The sequence below is a fragment of the Callithrix jacchus genome, chromosome 12, assembly GCF_049354715.1.
Source record: "Callithrix jacchus isolate 240 chromosome 12, calJac240_pri, whole genome shotgun sequence".
In the NCBI taxonomy this organism is placed as follows: Eukaryota; Metazoa; Chordata; class Mammalia; order Primates; family Cebidae; genus Callithrix; species Callithrix jacchus.
This window is the reverse complement of record NC_133513.1, coordinates 31,060,587-31,083,449: the sequence shown is the minus strand read 5'-3', so window position 1 is coordinate 31,083,449 and position 22,863 is coordinate 31,060,587. Positions and strand designations below refer to the sequence as shown.

At 38.0% G+C, this 22,863-nt stretch overlaps 1 protein-coding gene and 1 pseudogene across 23 annotated transcripts in view; one reads left to right on the top strand and one right to left on the bottom strand.

Moving 5' to 3' along the window:
- Positions 1-22,863, top strand: part of KRABD5 (KRAB domain containing 5) — a 63,265-nt gene that overhangs the window by 18,207 nt on the left and 22,195 nt on the right. For 21 of the 23 annotated variants that reach the window (XR_013524789.1, XR_013524790.1, XR_013524787.1 and 18 more), the window contains 2 exons: positions 2,856-2,982; positions 3,487-3,582. Coding sequence is in view for 14 of the 23 variants with exons in the window: in XM_035267509.3 (XP_035123400.1) it covers positions 2,856-2,982; positions 3,487-3,582 (223 nt within the window). In the remaining 9 variants the exon portion in view is untranslated. The remainder of the gene's footprint in view (positions 1-2,855; positions 2,983-3,486; positions 3,583-22,863) is intronic. The other 2 variants (XM_078345189.1, XM_035267504.3) reach the window with 1 other exon arrangement.
- Positions 15,902-16,499, bottom strand: LOC118146234 (MICOS complex subunit MIC26 pseudogene; annotated as a pseudogene).

Genomic DNA, 22,863 nt, shown 5'->3' with positions numbered 1-22,863 from the left:
CCAGGGGTTTATGTGGCTTAACTCACACCATGTGATGTTCCTAGCACAGTACATACTGTGAGCACATAGTCCAAGCTCAGTAAACACTGCTTTAATGCAGGTATCCATGCTGTTTTCCAAATGCTGACTTACATGTTACTGTCTTCTCCAGCCTTCTGTAGACTTTAAATGGCTGGCAAGGGATGTGACTTTTCAGGACAGTAGTTGGTGGTCCTCGCTGTGAATGAAAAGTATGTGTTGTGATTAAGAGTATTGCTTGTAAGGGACTCTGTGCTGTGCCCACTTCCTTTAGCTGAGTGCTACTAATAATGGGTCTTAAAGAAGCCAATTCATGGAAGCTTTCCAAACCTGCAGAATCATATTTGGCCCCAGAATACCAAATGATGTGTATGCATATGGAGCTTGAGAGACAATGCTTAGCTAAGTGGGTCTCAGCCCAGGCTTCTAAGCAGGGTCACATGGCCAGTTTGAAGAAATATGGCCACCTGCATCTTCCCCCCAGGTCCTGTTTATCATTATGTTCTGATTATGATTTACTTTTTCCCCCACTAGTATCACGGCAATGATTATGGGTCCATCTGTGAGTTGGCACTGATACCAATTAATTTGTCTCATTACAACCAATGCTAACCTCATTCACCTGGTTCAGGTGCTCTCGGCCAGATTCCTTCACTATTTAGTTCTTTTCCTCTTTGTCATTAATGAGTATCTAGGAGGGAAGATTTACTGAGTGATGCAAATAAACCATCATGTCTAATCCAGAGACTCATTACTTTTTAGTTTTCCTTTGCTTGTAGGTTGCTTTAGAAAGTGAAGGCTCTCATATTTGTTGACTGTAGATACCGGTTTTTGAAACTAGAAGTTCTGAAACAAGCCTGAGTTCTGTAGGTTTCCTTTTATTTTACTCATGTCACAGCATACTCTCCTTATTCTCTGTATTTTCAGAGAACGATAACAATGAACATGTAATTAATATGTCTATTGTCTTAAAATTCTAAAATATAACACAGCACATAGAAGAAATAAAACAAAAACTTGAGGGGAAAAAACAGACTCAGAAAAACAAGCTCTTATTTTAGTTCATATCATTGTGTGTACTGGTCTTCATAGTTTGCTTAAAAAACATAAAAAGGGATCATTCACAAGAGCTTTATAGTTTTAACACAATTTAAAATATTTCCTAATTTTATTTAGAAATGTCCTGTCACGGGCCGGGCGCGGTGGCTCACGCCTGTAATCCCAGCACTTTGGAAGGCCGAGGTGGGTGGATCACGAGGTCAAGAGATCGAGACCATCCTGGTCAACATGGTGAAACCCCGTCTCTATTAAAAATACAAAAAATTAGCTGGGCATGGTGGCGCCTGCCTGTAATCCCAGCTTCTCACGAGGCTGAGGCAGGAGAATTGCCTGAACCCAGGAGGCAGAGGTTGCAGTGAGCTGAGATCGCGCCATTGCACTCCAGCCCGGGTAACAAGAGCGAAACTCCATCTCAAAAAAAAAAAAAAAAAATGTCCTATCACTTACCATGTATGTATAGTTACTGTTTTTATGTACGTGTGTGCGTATGATGTCAGCAGCATTTGATCAGTTTTGTGTTGCTGCCTTCCTGTTTTCATCATTCTTCTCAGTTATGACACCTGCTCTGAACATCCTTTTATAGTTGTCTCTGCATATTGGCCTGCATGTCCCTTTAAAATGAATTCTAAGTTACATACTGGGGTAAAATATGAGCTCTACTATGTACTAGATATTTGGCAAAAAGAAATTTTCAGGCTTCAGAGGGGGGGCTGGTTGGCAAAATGTTTTATAAAAGAGGAAGAATACTATTGCTTCTAACAGGGTTTATTTTTATGGTTTTATCAATACATGAAGAACTGGTAGGATGACATCTAGTACATAGTAAATGTTCAAAAAGGATTCTACTGTTCTTGCTATTAGGTTATAACCTGTCAATTTCATAAAACTCGCAATTCCACATCATCCCTGAATTCTCTCCTCAGTGTTCTACCTCTCTACTATTCAAGAGGGGTGGCCTCTGGACCTGAGGCATTGGCATCACTGATGAGCTTGTTAAAAATGCAGAAACTCAGCCCAAACCCCAAGCCTCCTGAATTAGAATCTGCATTTGAACAATTCTCCAGTTTATTGTTGAATACAATAAAATTTGCAAAGTATGCCTCTAAGTCACCATGACTTTTCCACCTGACAATTATATACAACTGATTGTGGATCATGTAAATATAACTCTCAAAAATATATATTCCTATGTTGATGCCTTAGTTTTTTATTTTTGGGGTTTTTTGTTTGTTTGTTTGTTTTTCAGATGAAGTTTCTCTCTTGTTGCCCAAGCTAGAGGCACAATGGCATGATCGCGGCTCACTGTAACCTCCATGTCCCAGTTCAAACGATTTTCCTGCCTCAGGCTCCTGAGTAGCTTGGATTACAGGGGCCCACTACCAGGCCTGGCTAATATTTTGCATTTATTAGAGATGGGGTTTCATCATGTTGAGCAGGCTGGTCTTGAACTCCCGATGTCGGGTAATCCACCCACCTCGGCATCCCAAAGTGCTGGGATTACAGGCATGAACCACTGTGCCTGGCCTTGATGCCTTAGTTTTATATTTTATATTCTATAAAGGTATAGTATCTACACTGGTTCTGTAGATCTTATGTCATTCTCTTTCCACAGTTAGAGAATATGCTAGAAAATATTACTGTGTTTAAAAGTATCTTACCGAATATTTCAGGTCGCTCATAATTCAGTCAGTTCTCTTAACTCTCTTATTTCATCTTGGGTCAAGTGATGAAGTCTGCCCATGGCCACATGGTCAATGTGTTAATTATTTTTATTTCAGCGACTGCTGACATTCAGGGATGTGGCCATAGAATTCTCTCTGGAGGAGTGGGAACACCTGGACTCAGATCAGAAGAATTTATATGGGGATGTGATGTTAGAGAACTACAGAAACCTGGTTTGTCTGGGTGAGGATAACTTGGCTTTGGAATGTCTAATATCTAATAACTAAGCGTTTGATTTCTTTCCTTTGTAGAATGTCTCTTGGGAGCTTATGCTTTATATGAATGAACTCAGATTCCTACTTCCAGGAAAAAAAAATTGTGGGTTTGTTGTAGGAAAAAAACTTCCTAATGTTTGATCTTAATATTTGCCTTCTTTCTGGATGATGTACAAGCTTCACTCTAGTTTAGTGGTGATTCTAGAAATTGAGTGATAAAAACTATCATTGCCCACAGTTTAAAATCCAGTTCCTTCTCCTTATTTTTGTTTCAGTCATACTTGGAAGTGAATCTCAGGATTCCCAGATTTAAAATACTTTCTAAATATTTTAAAGAAGCTGACAGGAAGCAATATTTGGGGAAGTAATTTTCTAGAATCCTCTATAATGTTCCCTCTTTACTTAGGACCCTACTGAGTTGGCATTTAAAGAACTCCTAACAAGAGTCATGTGACTTTTTCTAATAAAACAGGTCTTGCTGTTTCTAAGCCGGACCTGATCACCTTTTTGGAGCAAAGGAAAGAGCCCTGGAATGTGAAGAGTGCCGAGACAGTAGCCATCCAGCCAGGTAGGTGGGAGTGAATGAATAGATGAATGGGTGAGAGGTCCAGAGGTCAGGAAAGAACCAGACCTTGAAGTGTGGATTGGGAAGTTCTCCAGTGGAAATGATTTTTGAAATGCCTGAATTTATTTCTCTTGCTGTCGCAGAGGGATATGTTCTGTCTCATACTCTGAAATTATCTTTTTTTTGAGACAGTCTCGCTATGTTGCCAGGCTGGAGTGCAGTGGCGTAATCTCGGCTCACTGCAACTTCCACCTCCCAGGTTTGTTCAAGCAATTCTCCTGCCTCAGCTTCCCGTGTAGCTGGGACTATAGGCGTGCGCCACCGTGCCCAGCTAATTTTTATATTTTTTAGTAGAGATGAGGTTTCGCCTTGCTGGCCAGGACAGTCTCAATGTCTTGACCTCGTGATCCACCCTGCTTGGCTTCCGAAAGGGCTGGGATTACAGGCGTGAGCCACCGCACCCAGCCACTCTGAAATTATCTAAGGATTCTCCTTCACCTTCTGTGATCCACCATCACATTCACAGTGACAGCCAAAGTGCTCCCCTTGGCCTGTGAGGGCCTGCCTTATCTGGCTGATCTTGCATTGATTTGGGGGCTCTGGGGAAGTCTGTGCATGTTTCTACCTCTACATGAAACCATTTTTAAAGTTCTGTTTTTGCCTCATGTCAGAAGTATGTGAGGGCAGTGATGGAAAGTGGGATTTCTTTTAGAAGTTCCAGGAAATCTGTGAACAGATGTCACACATTTTCTGGTATTTTAATTTATAATACTATGGTGGTTTCCATGATGATCCTACAAAAATTGTTACTCAGTAACTTCATCAGGGTACAAAGCATCTTCCTAAATATAAAAAAAAATCTGATCCTGTATTTCACTTCAACTTTTCATCTTTCCTAGCCTAAACTAAGATTAGAAATATAAGCTCTACATATACAAATTCCACATATATAAAATCATTTAGTATATTACTATGTAGAATTCTTAACTGAATGAATGTCTATGGGGAGCTTAGTACATTGCCCAGTATATAGTAACCTCTCAACTCATATTTAATAACATTTTATAATTTTATCTAGTTAAGTGTGAAGCTTAATGAGTCTGTGTTATGTTCATTTTCTTCCTTTTACTTTTCTTTTCCTTCCTTCCTTTCATGTGGATTTTTTCCCCACACTTGTAAATTATATATATTTAAGGGATACATCCTGATAATTTGATTTTATATATGTGTACATTGTATAATAATACAATAAAAATAATTAACATTAATTATCTCATATAGTTGCTAGGTTTTTTGTGGAGAGAACATTTAAGATCTGTGTTAGAAAATCTCAAGTATACAAGAGTATTGTAAACTACATTCACAGACATGTAGTTTACAAGTCTATACATCAGATCCCCACAATTCATTTATCCTTTAAATGGAAGTTGGTACCCTTTGACCAGAATCTCCCTGTTTTTACCACCTCTCAGCTGCTGGGATCTGTTGTCCTGTACTTTACTTCTATTAGCTCAACTTTTTTAGGTTCTACAAATAACTGGTATTATACAGTATTTGTATTTCTCTATCTTCTTCAGTTACCATAATATCTACTTGGTCTATTCATCCATATGTTGTCAAAAATGGCAGGATTACCCTCCTCATTACACTGAATAATATTCCACTATATATTGTGAGTAATCAGCTGTGAACATAGGGGTGCAGATACCTCTTTAACACACTGATTTTATTTATTTATTTATTTTTGAGATGGAGTTTCACTTTGTTTCCCAGGCTGGAGTGCAGTGGCGCCATCTCAGCTCACTACAACCTCCGCTTCCCAGGTTCAAGTGATTCTGTCATTTCAGCCTCCTGAGTAGTTCCTTACATGCATGTGCCATCTCAGTCTCCTTACATGCATGTGCCAACCTGCCTGGCTAATTTTTTTGTATTTTTATTAGAGACAGGGTTTGCTATGTTGGCCATGCTGGTCTTGAACTCCTGGCCTCAAGTGATCTGCCCACTTCAGCCTCCCAAAATGCTGGGATTACAGATGTGAGCCACTGAGCCTGCCAGATTGTATTTCTTTTAGGTATATACTTAGAAGTGGGATTGCAGGTTCATATGGTACTTCTGTTTTTAATTTTTTGAGGAGCTTCCATTCTTTTTCCCATAATGGCTGGATGAATTTACATTTCCACCAACAGTGTACAAGGTTTCCTTTTCTCCACAGTCACCGACATTTGTGATCTCTTGTGTCTTTGATGATAGCCATTCTAACACTGTGAGGTGATATCTCATGATTTGATATCTCATTGTGGTATCTCTGTAAATGTGAGGTGATGTCTCATTGAGGTTTGATGTGCATTTCCCTGATGATTAATTATGTTGAGCACCTTTCTTAAACCTGTTTGCCACTTTTATGTCATCCTTGGAGAAGTTTCTAATCAGGTTTTTTGCATCTTTTTAAGTCAGGTTTACTTTTTTTGGTAGTTGAGTTGTGTGAAATTCTTATATATTTTAGATGTGAAACTCTTATGAGATAGATTTTCTCCCAGTCCTTAGGCCAGTCCTTACGTTGCTTTTGCATGTTGTTCTTTGTTTCCTTTGCTGTGCAGACACTTTTAGTTTGACATAGTCACACTTGTTTTTTGATTTTGTTAATTGTGCTTTCTTGGTGTGAAATCTAAAAAGTCAGTACCAAGGCAAATGTCTAAGAACTTGTTTCTTGTGTTTCTTCTAAAAGTTACACAGTTTCTGGTTTTACACTTAAGTGTTAATTCTTTTTCAGTTCATTTTTATATATGGTATAAATGTTCAATTACATCTTTTTGCTCATGAATATCCACCTTTTCCAGCATCATTTATTGAAGAGACTGTACTTTTCCCTTTGTGTATCTTGGTGCCCTTGTCAAAGATTGCTAACTGTATACACGTGGGTTTATTTTTGGTTTCCTTATTCTGTCCCATTGGTCTATGTGTCTTTTTAGGTCAGTATAATACTCATGATTAGTATAGCTTTGTAATAGTTAGGAATGAAGAAGTGTGATGCCTTCAGCTTTATTCTTCTTTCTTATGATTGTGTTGGCTATTTGGGGTCATTTGTGGTTTTATAGAACTTTGAAGGCCAGATGCAGTGGCTCACACCTGTAATCCCAGCACTTTGGGAGACTGAGACAGATGAACTGAGGAGTTCAAGACCAGCCTGGCCAACATGGTGAAACCCCATCTCTACTAAAAATATAAAAAGTAACCAGGTGTATTGGCACATACCTGTAATCCCAGCTACTGGGGAGGCTGAGACAAGAGAATTGCTTGAACCCAGGAGACAGAGGTTGCAGTAAGCCAAGATCACACCACTGCACTCCAGCCTAGGCAACAGTGAGACTCTGTCTCAAAACATATATATATAATTAAATAAATTTTAGAATTTATTTCTATTTCTGTGAAAACTGACATTGGAATTTTAATAGGGATTGCATTGTATCTGTAGATCACTTTGTGTAGTGTGGACATTTTATCAGAATTAATTTTTCCCATCCATGAACAAGGGATATCTTTCCATTTATTTGTGTCTTTTTAAATTACATTCATCAATATCTTACAGATTTTACTGTAGCAGATCTTTCACCTCCTTTGTTAAATGGAGTCATGTGAATTTTATACTTTTTGATGCTATTATAAATTGGATTTTTGCTTTCACTTTTCTTCTCAGATCATTTATTGTTAGTATATAGAAATGCAACTAATCTTTGCATGCTAATTTTGTGACCTCAGCTTTACTGAATGGGTGTATTAGCTCTATCTCTTTTTGTATACTCTTGAGGGTTTTCTATATGTAAAATCACCTAGTCTGCAAGCAGAGAGAATTTTTATTCTTCATTGCTGATGTGAGTGCCTTTTATTTCTTTTTCTTACCTAACTGCTCTTGTTGCAGGGCAAGTGAGCCCCCACTTGGGACTTATCCTGGCAAGGTTAAGCCTTTTTCTTTTGATTAAGAAATCAAAAGAAAAATCAAAATATACCCTGAGACAAGTGAAATCAGAAACACAAGAAGCCAAAACTTCTGGGATGCAACAAAAACGGTTCTAATATAGAAGTTTATAATAATAAGTGAAGCCTTCCATTCTTCACTCAGGAAGAATGGAAGCACAAGCTAGTGGTAGAAGAAAAGAGCTTTATTGAGCTGGCAGTGCTGCAGCTCTGTGACTGCTCCTGTGGAACAAGGCTCCCCTGCAGGCAGTGTGCTGAGAGGAGCAGTTCTGCAGCCATGTACTTACATGCCCACTTTTCCTTACATGCAAACTAAGGGATAATGGCAATGTTTTTTCCCTTCAATTATTTGGAAGAATTTGAGAAGGATTGACATTAATTCATCTTTAAATGTGTGATACAATTCACCCATGAAGTCATTTGGTAGTGGAGTTTTTCTCATTGGATTTTTTTTTTATTACTGCTTCAATCTCCTTTCTTATTACTGGTCAGTTCAGTATTTCTGTTTCTTCCTGATTTAATCTTGGTCAGTCATTCATTTCTAAGAATCTATTTCTTCTAAGTTATCCAATTGGTTATCCTGTAATTATTCATAGCAGTATCTTGTTATTCTTTGTGTGGTATCAGTTGCAATGACTCATCTTTTCATTGATTGATTGATTGATTGATTGATTGATGGCCAGGCCAAAGTACAGTAGCCTGATCATGACTCAGTGTAGCCTCAACCTCCCGGGCTCAGGTGATTCTCCCACTTCCCAGGTAGCTGGGACTACAGGTCCATACCACCATGCTCAGCTAATTTTTGTATTTTTTGGAGAGGGGTTTCACCATGTTACCCAAGCTGGTCTCCAACTCCTGAGCTCAAGTGATTTACCTGCCATGGTTTCCCAAAGCACTGGGATTACAGGCATGAGCAAGCACACCCAGCCCATTTGTAATGTTTTGAGTCATTTCTCTTTTTGTTCCTTTGCTTAATCTCACCAGAAGTTTCTTAGTTTTCTTTAAAAATCTCAACTCAGTTTCTTTGATATTTTCTATTGTCTGTCTAGTCTCTATTTAGTCTCTTTTTGTTCTAATTCTTATTTCTATAATTACACTAACATTGGGATTGTTTTGTTCTTGTTCAAGTTTCTTATGGCTTAGAGTGCTTATTCAACATCTTTTTCTTTTCTTAATGTAGGACTTCATTATTATAAACTTCTATATTAGAACCGTTTTTGTTGTATCCCAGAAGTTTTGGCTTCTTGTGTTTCTGATTTCACTTGTCTCAGGGTATGTTTTGATTTTTCTTTTGATTTCTTCTTCAACCCATTGATTTTTCAGGAGTGTGTTGTTTAATATTCACATATTTGTGAGTTTCCAGTTTTGCTCCTGCTATTGATTTTCAGTTTTATATCAGTGCAATCAGAAAAAAAAAACTTGATAGAATTTTAATCTTTTTAAATTTGAAAAGTCTTACTGTTTTTTATTTTTGGTTTCACATGTGATCTGTCCTGGAGAATATTTCATGTATTTTTAGAAGAATGTGTATTCTCATATTGTTGGATGGGATGTTATATGTATATTTAGTCTATAGTGTTACAGGAGCGCACTGTTTTCTTAATTTTGTGCTTGAATGATCTATCCATTTTAAGTAGGGTACTAACATTCTCTTTTGTTGTATTTCTATGTATTCTCCTTCTACTTCTGTTAATGTTTGGGTTATATATTTAGGTATTCCTCTTTTGGATGCATGTATCTATGTAATTGCTCTATCCTCTGGACAAACTAACCTCTCTATTATATAATTAACTCCTTGGTCTCTTGTGACAGATTTTGTCAGTCTGTTTTTTCTGATGTAAGTATAACACCCTTGGCTGCACTCTTTTGTTTATCATATGTATGGAATATCCTTTCCAGTTCTTTCACTTTTTGACTATTTATTTATTTATTTATTTTTATATTTTATTGCATTTTAGGTTTTGAGGTACATGTGCAGAACATGCAAGACAGTTGCATAGGTACACACATGGCAGTGTGTTTTGCTTCCTTTCTCCCCTTCACCCACATTTGGCATTTCTCCCCAGGCTATCCCTCCCCAGCTCCCCCTCCAGCTGGCCCTCCCCTTTTCCCCCTAATAGACCCCAGGGTTTAGTACTCCCCTCCCTGTGTCCATGTGTTCTCATTTTTCATCACCCGCCTATGAGTGAGAATATGCGGTATTTCATTTCTGTTCTTGTGTCAGTTTGCTGAGAATGATGTTCTCCAGATTCATCCATGTCCCTACAAATGACACGAACTCATCATTTCTGATTGCTGCATAATATTCCATGGTGTGTATGTGCCACATTTTCCCAGTCCAGTCTATCATCAATGGGCATTTGGGTTGGTTCCAGGTCTTTGCTATTGTAAACAGTGCTGCAATGAACATTCGTGTGCATGTGTCCTTATAGTAGAACGATTTATAGTCCTTTGGATATATACCCAGTAATGGGATTGCTGGGTCAAGTGGAATTTCTATTTCTAAGGCCTTGAGGAATCGCCACACTGTCTTCCACAATGGTTGAACTAATTTACACTCCCACCAACAGTGTAAAAGTGTTCCTTTTTCTCCGCATCCTCTCCAGCATCTGTTGTCTCCAGATTTTTTAATGATCACCATTCTAACTGACGTGAGATGGTATCTCAATGTGGTTTTGATTTGCATCTCTCTAATGACCAGTGATGATGAGCATTTTTTCATATGATTGTTGGCCTCACATATGTCTTCTTTTGTAAAGTGTCTGTTCATATCCTTTGCCCATTTTTGAATGGGCTTGTTTGTTTTTTTCCTGTAAATCTGTTTAAGTTCTTTGTAAATTCTGGATATCAGCCCCTTGTCAGATGGGTAAACTGCAAAAATGTTTTCCCATTCTGTTGGTTGCCGATTCACTCTAGTGACTGTTTCTTTTGCCGTGCAGAAGCTGTGGAGTTTGATTAGGTCCAATTTGTCTATTTTGGCTTTTGTTGCCAATGCTTTTGGTGTTTGTTCATGAAGTCCTTGCCTACTCCTATGTCCTGGATAGTTTTGCCTAGATTTCCTTCTAGGGTTTTTATGGTGCCAGGTCTTATGTTTATTGAGGGTTTTTAGCATAAAGGGCTGTTGAATTTTGTTGAATACCTTCTCTGCATCAATTGAGATAATCATGTGGTTTTTGTTTTTGGTTCTGTTTATGTGGTGAGTTACATTGATAGACTTGCGTATGTTGAACCAGCCTTGCATCCCAGGGATGAATCCTACTTGATCATGATGGATAAGTTTCTTGATTTGCTGTTGCAATCGGCTTGCCAATATTTTATTGAGGATTTTTGCATCTATGTTCATCATGGATATTGGCCTGAAGTTTTCTGTTCTTGTTGGGTCTCTGCCAGGTTTTGGTATCAGGATGATGTTGGTCTCATAAAATGATTTGGGAAGTATTCCCTCTTTTTGGATTATTTGGAATAGTTTCAGAAGGAATGGTATTAGCTCATCTTTGTGTGTCTGGTAGAATTTGGCTGTGAACCCATCTGGACCTGGGCTTTTTTTGTATAATAGGAATTGCTACCTCGACTTCAGACCTTGTTATTGGTCTATTCATAGTTTCAGCTTCCTCCTGGTTTAGGCTTGGGAGGACACAGGTGTCCAGGAATTTATCCATTTCTTCCAGGTTTACTAGTTTATGTGCATAGAGTTGTTTGTAATATTCTCTGATGATGGTTTGAATTTCTGTGGAATCTGTGGTGATTTCTTCTTTGTCATTTTTTATTGCATGTATTTGGTTGTTCTCTCTTTTCTTTTTAATCAGTCTGGCTAGTGGTCTATTTTGTTGATCTTTTCAAAAAACCAGCTCTTGGATTTATTGATTTTTTGAAGGGTTTTTCGTGTCTGTATCTCCTTCAGTCCAGCTCTGATCTTAGTTATTTCTTGTCTTCTGCTAGGTTTTTAGTTTTTTTGATCTTGCTCCTCTAGCTCTTTCAATTTTGACGATAGGGTGTCAATTTTGGATCTCTCCATTCTCCTCATATGGGCGCTTATTGCTATATATTTTCCTCTAGAGACTGCTTTAAATGTGTCCCAGAGATTCTGGCATGTTGTGTCTTCGTTCTCATTGGTTTTGAAGAACTTCTTTATTTCTGCCTTCATTTCATTGTTTATCAAGTCAACATTCAAGAGCCAGTTGTTCAGTTTCCATGAAGCTGTGCGGTTCTGGGTTGGTTTCTGTATTCTGAGTTCTAACTTGATTGCACTATGGTCTGAGAGACTGTTTGTTATGATTTCAGTTGTTTTGCATTTGCTGAGGAGTGCTTTACTTCCAATTATGTGGTCAATTTTAGAGTAGGTGTGATGTGGTGCTGAGAAGAATGTATATTCTGTGGATTTGGGGTGGAGAGTTCTGTAAATGTCTATCAGGTTTGCTTGCTCCAGGTCTGAGTTCAAGCCCTGGATATCCTTGTTGATTTTCTGTCTGGTTGATCTGTCTAATATTGACAGTGGAGTGTTAAAGTCTCCCACTATTATTGTGTGGGAGTCTAAGTCTCTTTGTAAGTCATTAAGAACTTGCCTTATGTATCTGAGTGCTCCTGTATTGGGTCCATATATGTTTAGGATCGTTAGCTTTTCTTGTTGTATCGATCCTTTTACCATTATGTAATGTCCTTCTTTGTCTCTTTTGATCTTTGTTGCTTTAAAGTCTATTTTATCAGAGATGAGAATTGCAACTCCTGCTTTTTTTTGCTCTCCATTTGCTTGGTAAATCTTCCTCCATCCCTTATTTTGAGCCATTGTGTATCCTTGCATGTGAGATGGGTTTCCTGGATGCAGCACACTGATGGGTTTTGGTTTTTTATCCAATTTTCCAGTCTGTGTCTTTTGATTGGTGCATTTAGCCCATTTACATTTAGGGTTAATATTGTTATGTGTGAATTTGATACTGCCATTTTGATGCTAGCTGGCTGTTTTGCCCGTTAGTTGTTGTAGATTCTTCATTATGTTGATGCTGTTTAGCATTTAGTGTGATTTTTGAATGGCTGGTACTGGTTGTTCCTTTCTATGTGTAGTGCCTCTTTCAGGAGCTCTTGTAAAGCAGGCCTGGTGATGACAAAATCTCTGAGTACTTGCTTGTTTGCAAAGGATTTTATTTTTCCTTCAGTTATGAAGCTCAGTTTGGCTGGATATGAAATTCTTGGTTGAGAGTTTTCTTTTTTTTGAGACGGAGTTTCACTCTTGTTACCCAGGCTGGAGTGCAATGGCGTGATCTTGGCTCACCGCAACCTCCGCCTCCTGGGATCAGGCAATTCTCCTGCCTCAGCCTCCCGAGTAGCTGGGATTACAGGCACGAGCCACCATGCCCAGCTAAGTTTTTGTATCTTTAGTAGAGACGGGGTTTCACCATGTTGACCAGGATGTTCTCGATCTCTTGACCTCGTGATCCACCCACCTTGGCCTCCCAAAGTGCTGGGATTACAGGCATGAGCCACCGCACCGGCCAAAAGTTCTTTTCTCTAAGGATGTTGAATATCGGCCCCCACTCTCTTCTGGCTTGTAGAGTTCCTGCTGAGAGATCTGTTGTCAATCTGATGGGCTTCCCTTTGTGGGTGACCCGACCTTTCTCTCTGGCTGCACTTAGTATTTTCTCCTTTATTTCAACCCTGGTGAATCTGACGATTATGTGCCTTGCTCTTCTTGCGGAATATCTTTGTGGTATTCTCTGTATTTCCTGCATTTGAGTGTTGGCCTGCCTTGCTAGGTGGGGGAAATTTTTCTGGATAATATCCTGAAGAGTATTTTCCAGCTTGGATTCATTCTCTTCGTCACTTTCTGGTACACCTATCAAATGTAGGTTAGGTCTCTTCACATAGTCCCACATTTCTTGGAGACTTTGTTCATTCCTTATTGCACTTTTTTCTCTAATCTTGGTTTCTCATTTTATTTCATTGAGTTGATCTTCGACTTCTGATATTCTTTCTTCTGCTTGGTCAGTTCAGCTGTTGAAACTTGTGCATGCTTCGCAAAGTTCTCATATTGTGTTTTTCAGCTCCTTCAATTCATTCATATTCCTCTCTAAGTTATCCATTCTTGTTATCATTTCCTCGAATCTTTTTTCAAATCTTTTTTCAAGGTTCTTAGTTTCTTTGCATTGATTTAAAACATGTTCTTTTAGCTCACAAAAGTTTCTCATTATTTACCTTCTGAAGTCTAATTCCGTCATTTTGTCACAGTCATTCTCCGTCCAGCTTTGTTCCCTTGCTGGTGAGGAGTTTTGGTCCTTTGTAGGAGGCGAAGTGTTCTGGTTTCGGGTGTTTTCCTCCTTTTTGCGCTGGTTTCTTCCCATCTTTGTGGATTTATCTACCTGTCATCTGAGTAGTTGCTGACTTTTCGATTGGGTCTCTGAGTGGACGCCCAGATTGTTGATGATGAAGTATTTCTGTTAATTGGTTTTCCTTCTACCAGTCTAGCCCCTCCACTGTAGGACTACTGAGGTCCACTCCAGGCCCTGCTTGTCTGGGGTGCACCTATAGCAGCTGCAGAACAGTGAGGGATGCTACCAGTTTCTTTTTCTGCTATCTTTGTCCCAGAATGATGCCTGCCAAATGTCAGTCTTCTGGATATAGAGGGTTCAGGGAGCTTCTTGAGGAGACAGTCTGTACTTTATAGGAGCTCAAGTGCTGAGCTGTGAGCTCTGTTGTTCATTCAAGGCTGTTAGGCTGCTACGTTTAATTCTGCTGCAGCAGAACTCATTAAAAAAAAAAACCCTTTTTTTCTCAGATGCTCTGTCTCGGGGGGTTGGGACTTTCTTTATGAGTTTCTGTTGTGCTGTCCTGCCCAGCTAGGAGGCAGTCTAGTCACTATTTGCCTGCCGAGGCTCCGCCCTGCTGGTGTGAGGTCCACCCTGTTGCTGCAGGCTCTGCCCTGCTGCTGCGGTCTCCACCCTGCTGCCACGGGCTACGCCCTGCGGCAGAGTCTCTCTGTTATGGCGGGTTGCCTCGGCAACAGCAGGCTGCATCAGCAATGGGAGTGTAACCTCAGTAGGGGCAGGTTGCCTCGGTAATGGCGGACGCCCCTCCCCCACGGAGCTGCACCATCCTGGGTTCAGCTGTGCCCACAGTGAAACTCTCCACCCGGAGTGTTTGGAATCGCCGTTTTGTTTGTCCCACTGTGCTGGCCCAAACACCATTTCCCTGGAATCTCCTGGCCTGGCTCACTGTCCAAGTCCCATTCAATCAGATGGATATGCTAATCTGCCCTCTCAAGTCTCAGATTGCCGGTTCAACAGGGCACCTGAACCAGTGCGCTTTGTGCGGAGCACTGTGGAGCACCGGCTGCACCAGTCAAAACCGCTGCACTGGCGTCCCGTGTCTCTTTTATGCCTGGAAATTTCCCTGTTCTGTGGGCAACAAAGATCTGTCCAGAAATTCAGCCCTGACTCACCCTCCGCGCGTTCACCAAGAGCTTCAATCCTGGGTTGTTCTCATGGCGCCATCTTGCGTCGATCCATCCCTGTGTGGCCCACTTTTAGCCTATTTAAATGAAAAGTGAGTCTCTTGTAAGCAACCTATCACTGGATTTTTAAAATTTCATTCATCCACTCTCTGTTTTAAATCTGTTTTGTGCTGCTATATCAGAATATCACAGGGTATTTTATAAGAAATGAGTGATTTAAAAGGAATACAAGTTAATTTAGCTTATGATTCTGGAGGCAGGGAAGGCAAAGTGCATGACACTGACATTTAGTGAATACCTTTTTGTTGCATAATAACAAAGCCAAAGGCATGAGGGGAAGAGAGCTCCCTTTTATAACAAACACACGCTTGTGATAATTAACCCATTGCTTTGATAAGAACATTATTACATTCATTCAGGCAGAGCTCTCATGGCCTGATCGCTCTTAAAAGTCGCACTTCTTAATTCTATCACAATGGCTATTAAATTTTAACCTAAATTTTGGAAGTGATATTCAGTCTATATTGGTATCTGTTTATTGGATAATTTGATCTCTTTATAGGTAATTATTGCTAGGTAATTATTTTTTCTTTCAATTTTGTACTTCATTTGTTTCTTTTTTTTTTTTTTTAACTTGGGTTTTAATTATGTACGTAAATAGCAACATGAGAACGAGGAGATCTAGGGCTGGTACATTATCTCTAGGTGAAAGGGTTTCAGATTAGTTTGCTTGTAGGATGGTATCACCCAACATAACAGAAGTCTGGTCTAGTTTTTCCTGAAGAAGAAAGCCAATTTAATACATTCAATACTGACTTCTCTGCCATTTTTTTGTAGAAATACTGATTATTCTATGGAGTTTCCAATGTTTACCTATAACTGATTAAGATGGGCAGAGCATGGAGTTTTCTACTTAGTTCCAAGTGAATTCTTCACATTTCCTGACTTTTGAAAGTTCTCCTTCCACAAATCTTCTATGATGATATATCCTCGTAAACCCCAGTCATATAATCTCTCCCCACTGACCTGGGCAAGCACAATGGCTTGTTGTGGATAATAGAGGGAGGCAGCTAATCCCATGAAACCAGGCGGATACACTAGCTTCTTTATTTTTGAACCTCTAGCCAAAAGGAGTCCAATAAAGCCAGCAAAACCAATAACACCAAGTCTTTGAAAAAAATCCAGGAGGTACATTTTGGAGATAGTCATAGCTGTCTAACCCCCATTGAACCAAACTTTGCATCTTGGGCTTACTTTGGAAGTAGGTTTTCTGACACCAGCTTGTGTATAGCTTGCTGTAGTGTCAGAGCTGTGAGATGCTTTCTTCAAGCGGGCTCCTTGACTCTTTTATGTACTTCGATTGACCCTCAGGAACTGGGTAGAATGAAGGCTCATCAACCTCCATGGAATTTTTGGGAGGTGAGTCCTTTTTTGGTGCAGCATAGACTTTGAAGGTGAGCAAGGTCAAGCTGGCTGGCCCCATGGACCTCTGAATTACCCTGAACATGTCACTGGCAGCAGTGGCTCCAGCAGGGTCCTCCTTTGTTTCTTTTTTCCTCTTATGCTGTCTTCCCTTTGGTTTTGTTAAGTTTTTTGTTTATGTTATTTTTATATACATTGATTACTTTCTCTTTTCCTTGTATGTATCTACTACAGTTTTTTTTCAGTGATTATAAGACTTACATAAAATATCATATAACAGTCTGGTTTAAGATGATAATAATTCAACTTTTATTCATAGAAAAACTCTACAATTTTCCTCCCCATCACACATTTTATACTATATATGTCACAGTTTAAAACTTTTTATATTGTGTATTCATTAACAAATTGTCATAGCTATACTTTTAAAAATATTTTTGTTTTACAGTTATTATACTAAAATTAAAGGTAATTTAATGCAGCACTATTCGAGTATTCCGAATTTTAATGTGTATTTACCATTTCCAATGATGTTTGTAGTTTTAATATTTTCGTATTTAGTTAGCATTTCATCATTTCATCTTGAGTAATTCCCTTTAGTCCTTTAGCATTTCTAGACAGGTCTAGTGGTGATGAATTCCCCTTAACTTTTTTGGGGTGCATGGTCTTGAAATGTCTTCATCTCTCTTTTATTTCTAAGAGATGCTTTTCTTGTGTATATAGCCTTCTTAGTTGCCTTTTTCCCCCCTTTTTCAGCACTTTGAATATATGGTGTCACTCCCATTTGGTCTGTAAGGTTTCTGCTAAAAAATCTACTAATAACATTATAAAGTTTCCCTTGTATGTGAAGAATCTTTTATCTTGTGTGGCTTTCATGATTCTTGCTTTGTCTTTGAATTTGACAATTAATTATAATATGTCCCAGGGAAATCTTCATTAGGTTCTTCTTGCCATAGGTATTTTGAGCTTTATGATACTGGTTGTTCATATACTTTTTCAGATTTGGGGAGTTTTAAGACATTATATTTTTAAATAATCTTTTTTACTTCTTTCTTTCTTCTTCTGCAAAAACCTAAAATGTGTATATTTGTTCACTTTATGATATGCTATACAGCCTATATGCCTTCTTCATGCTTTCATTTTTTTTTTCTAGTTAATTACTTTCAAATGACCTCTCTTTGAGTTTGGTGATTTTTTTTTTTTATGATTGAGATAACGATTGTTATCCTACTGTATAATAGAACACTAGAACTTATGTCTCCTATGTGATTGTTACTTTAAACCTGTTAGCCAATGTCTTTCTATTCCTCCCCCTTTAGCCTCTGGTAACCACTGTTACACTCTCTGCTTATATCAACGTTTTTTTTTTTTAAGACAGAGTCTAGCTCTGTCACCCAGGCTGGAGTGCAGTGGGGTGATCTCACCTTACTGTAACCTCAGCCTCCTGGGTTCAAGCTCTTCTCCTGCCTCAGCCTCCTGAGTAGCTGGGATTACAGGCACACACCACTGTGCCCATCTAATTTCTTGTATTTTTAGTAGAGACGGGGTTTCACCATGTTAGCCAGGTTGGTCTTGAATTCCTGACCTAAAGTGATCTGCATGCCTCGGCCTCCCAAAGTGCTGGGATTCCCCCCACCCCCTTTTTTTCTTTCTTTTTTTTAGGTTACTCATTTGAGTAAGATCACGAAGGGTTAATCTTTCTGCATATGGCCTCTTCACTTAATGTGATATCTCACAGTTCATCCATTTTATTACAAAGGACAGGACTTTATTCTTTTTTAATGGCTGAAGAGTGTTTCATTGTGCATGTACACATTTTCTTTATCCATTTATCTCTTGCCATACATTTGGATTGATTTCATATCTTGGCTATTATAAAGAGTGCTGCAGTAAACATGGGAATTCAACTATGTTTTGACACATTGATTTCCTTTCTTTTGGATATATACCCGATAGTGGAATTGCTAAATCATATGGCAGCCATATTTTTAATCTTTCATATGACAGCTGTATTTTAATTTTTCAGGAACCATATTCTTCTATAGTGGCCATACTACTTTACAATCCCATCAACAGTATACATGTGTTCCTTTTTCTTCACATCCTCACCAGTACTTGTTCTAGTTCTATTTTTGTCCTTTTGTTTATAATCATTTTAACTAGAGTGTGGTGGATCTCATTGTGGTTTAGATTTGCATTCCCTTGATGATTAGTGATGTTAAGCATCTTTGTTAGCCATTTTAATATTGGATTATATGTTTGTTTTATTTTGAGATTTCAAATTTCTTATATACTCAATATTAACCTCTTGTCATATGTATAGTTTGCAAATATTTTCTCCCATTGTCTACTTTGTCTCTTCACTGTTATTTCATTTCATATGCAAAAGTATTTTAGTCCGATGTAATCTCAGTTGCCTATTTTTACTTAGGTTGCCTTTGCTTTGAGGTCTTTCCAAGTCCAGTGTTATAAAGTATTTGCCCTGTTTCATAGTTTAGGGCATTACGTTTAAGTCTTTAATCCATTTTAAATTGGGTTTTGTGTATGATGAGGGTTAGGGTTAGGTTAGTCTTATTCTTCTGCATATGGATATTCAGTTTTCCCTGTACCATTTATTAAAAAGACTGTCTTTTCCCCAAAGGGTGTTCTCAGCATCTTTGTTGAAAATCAGTCAGCTTTAGGTGCATGAATTTATTTATGGACTCTTCGGGCATATTGGTCTATGTGTTTGTTTGAATGTCAGTACAATGCTATTTGGGATACTGTAGCTTTGTAATCAATTTTGAAGTCAGGTAGTGTGATGCCTTCAGCCTTGTTCCTTTTGCTCAGGATTGCTTTGGTAGTTCAGGGTATTCTGTGGTTCTATGTACATTTAGGTTTTTCGTTTTGTTTTGTTTTGTTTTTTTCTCTCTATTTCTGTGAATAATGCCATTGGTATTTTGATAGAACTTGCATTAAATCTATAGGCCACTTTGGCCAACATGCCCATTTTAATAATACTTTTCCAATATATAAACACAATATATTTTTATTTATTCATGTGTATTTTATTTTCTCATCCATGTTTTATGATTTTCAGTGTTGAGATAATTCACCTTTTTAAGTTTGTTGCTGAGTGTCTTAATTTTTGTAGTTATTTGTATACACAGAAAACATTTGAAAAATTCAACATTCTTAATAGTGAAAACTGTAAGCTAATTATATATAGAAAGTATGTATCTCAACACATATATGACATACATGACAAACCAGTGTTAATATACAAAACAGGGAAGAGTTGAAAGCTTTTTCTATGAGATCTGGAACATGACAAGGATACTCACTTTCACCACTCCTATTCAACATAGTTCTGGAAGTCCTAGCCAGAGCAATTAGTAAAGAGAAAAAAATAAAAGGCATCCAAATTGGAATGGAAAAAGTTAAATCGTCCTTGTTTACAGGCAAAATGACCTTGTATATTAAAAAGAAAAAAAACATAAGCATGACATTAAAAAAACTGTTAGAATAAACAAATTCTGTAAAGTTGCAGGATGCAAAATCCACATACAAATATCAGTAGCATCTCTATGTGCTGATAGAAAACAATCTGGAAAAGAAAATAAAAGATGTAAGTTGCAGTGGCTACAAAAAAATAATTCAGTCCATTTAGAGTCATGTTTGTAAATGTGCAAGGTAAGGTCCAACTTCATTTTTTCTCTTGTCGGTTTCCAATATTCCCAACCCTATTTGTTGAAGAGACTGTCCTTTCCTCGTTGTGGATTCTTGGAACCCTTATTGAAAATAAGTTTACTATATACATGAGGATTTATTTCACGATTCTCCAATATGTTTTATCTTTTATTTATCTTTCTGTCAGTAGCACACTGTTTTGAGTATAATAGCTTTGTAGTATGTTTTAAAATCAGAAAGTATGATGTCTCTGTGTTACTCTTTCCCAAGATTGTTTATCCATCTGTGGTCTCTTGAGATTCTATAGACATTTTAGACTATTTTAATACATGTGCAAAAAGTTCCATTAACATTTTGATGGAGAGTACATTTAATCTGTAGATCATTTGGAATAGTATTGGCATCTTAACAATATTGTCTTTAAACTCTTGAACAAGAGTTTGTTCGAGAGTTTATTTAATTTCCACATATTTGTGGACATGCCATTTTTCGTTCTGTTCTTAACTTCTAGTTTTATTCTATTGTAGTAAGCAGTGATGCTTTGTGTGATTTTCATCTGCTTAAATTTGTAAGACTTTTTTTGTGGCTTAACAGGTTGTCTATATGTGATAATGTGTCATATATGGTGAAGGATGTCATGTATTCTGCTGTTGAATGGTCAGTTCCATATATGACTATTAGGTCTAATTGTCTATAGTGTTGTTCAAGTCCTTTGTTTCCTTGTTGATCTTCTGTCTCTTTTATTCTTTCCATTAGTGAAAATGGAGGGTGGAGGTCTCCTACTACTGTTGTACTGCTGGCTACTTATAGCTTCAATTCTGTAAAAGTTTGCTGGTTGCTGCATGTATGTGGGAGCTGTGATGTTAGGTGCATATTGTTAATATTTATTACAGCTTCCTGGACAATGAACCCTCTTATAATTGTATAATGCTCTTTCTTGTGTCTTGTGACATGTTTTGATATAACATGTATTTTAACTAATATGACAGTATTTTACTTTGCACACTATTTATTTTCCATTCTTAATTCCATTTGAATTTTAGAATCATTTTTTTCTAATTCTGTGAAAAATGACATTGGTAGTTTGATAGGAATCATATTGGATCTCTAGATTGCTTTGGGCAGGATGGTCATTTTAATGATGTTGATTTTTCTATGACCATGAATGTTTTTCCAATTGTTTGTGTTATCTATTATTTTTTTCAACAGTGTTTGTAGTTCCCCTTGTAGAGATCTTTAACCTCATTGGTTATATCTGTTTCTAGGTATTTGGTTTCTTCATTATGTATATGGCTATTGTAAATAGAATTATGTTCTTGATTTGGCTCTGAGCTTGAATGTTATTGGTGTCTAGAAATGCTACTAATTTTTGTACTTTGATTTTGTATCTTGAAATTTTACTGGAGTTCCTTATAAGTTTTAGGATACTTTTGGCACAGTCTCTCGAGGTACAGAATCGTATCAGCAGAAATGATGTTACTTTCTTCTTTTCCTCTTTGGATGCCTTTTATTTCATTCTCTTGACTGATTTGTCTGGCTAGTACTTCCATTACTATGTTGAGTAGAAGTCGTGAGAGTGGGCGTTCTTGTCTTCTTGTTTTTAAGGGGAATGCCTCCAGCATTTGCCTGGTCAGTAATGTTGGCTGTGGGTTTCTTATAGATGGCTCTCATTATTTTGAGGTGTGTTTCTTCAATTCTTAGTTTGTGGAGGGGCTGTTTTTTAATCATTAAAGGATGTTAACTTTTATCAAAAGCTTATCTCATATCTATTGAAATAGTGATTTTTTTGTTTGTTTGTTTGTTTGTTTTTTGAGATACAGTCTCCCTCTATCCCCCAGGCTGGAATGCTCACTGCAACCTCTGCCTCCTGGGCTCAAGGGATTATCATGCCTCAGCCTTCTGAGTGCCTGTGAGAGCCTCCTGAGTGCCTGCATGCGTCACCACACCCAGCTAATTTTTGTGTTTTTAGTAGAGACAGGGTTTCACCATGTTGGCCAAGCTGACCTCAGGTGATCTACCCTCCTTGGCCTTCCAAAGTGCTGGGATTATAGGAGTCAGCCACTGCACCCAGCTTTTAAATTTTAATTCTGTGTGCTGAATCACATTTAGTGATTTTCACATGTTATACCAACCCTGCATTCCAGGAATAAAGCGTAGTTAATTGTGGTGAATTACCTTTGGGTGTGCTCCTGGATTTGGTTTGCTAGTATTTTGTTGAGGACTTTTCTATCTATGTTAATCAAAGATATTGTCCTGTAGATTTCTTTGTTCCTTGTGTCTTTGCCAGATTTTGGTAACAGACTGATGTTGGCCTCATAGAATGAGAGGGGAGGAGTTCCTCCTCATTTTTTGGAATAATTTCAATAGAATTGATACCAGCTCTTCCTTATATTTCTGGTGTAATTCAGCTGTGAATCCATCTGGTCTAGGGTTTTTCTTTTTTTTTTTTTTTTTTTATGGTTGGTAGGTTTTTTATTACTGATTCAATATCAGAACTTGATACTGGCTTGTTCAGGGTTTCAGTTTCTTCCCTGTTTAATCCTTGGAGATTTTGTGTTTCTAGGAATTTCTCTGTTTCCTCTAGATTTTCTACTTTATGTGCACAGAAGTGTTTATAAGTCTCTGGGAATCTTCTGTATAACTGTGGGATCAATTGTAATGTCCCCTTTGTTGTTTCTGATTGTGTTTATTTGGATCTTCTCTTTTTCTTTAGTAACCTAGCTAGAGGTCTATCGATCTTGTTTATCCTTTCAAAGAACCAACTTTTGGTCTTGCTGATG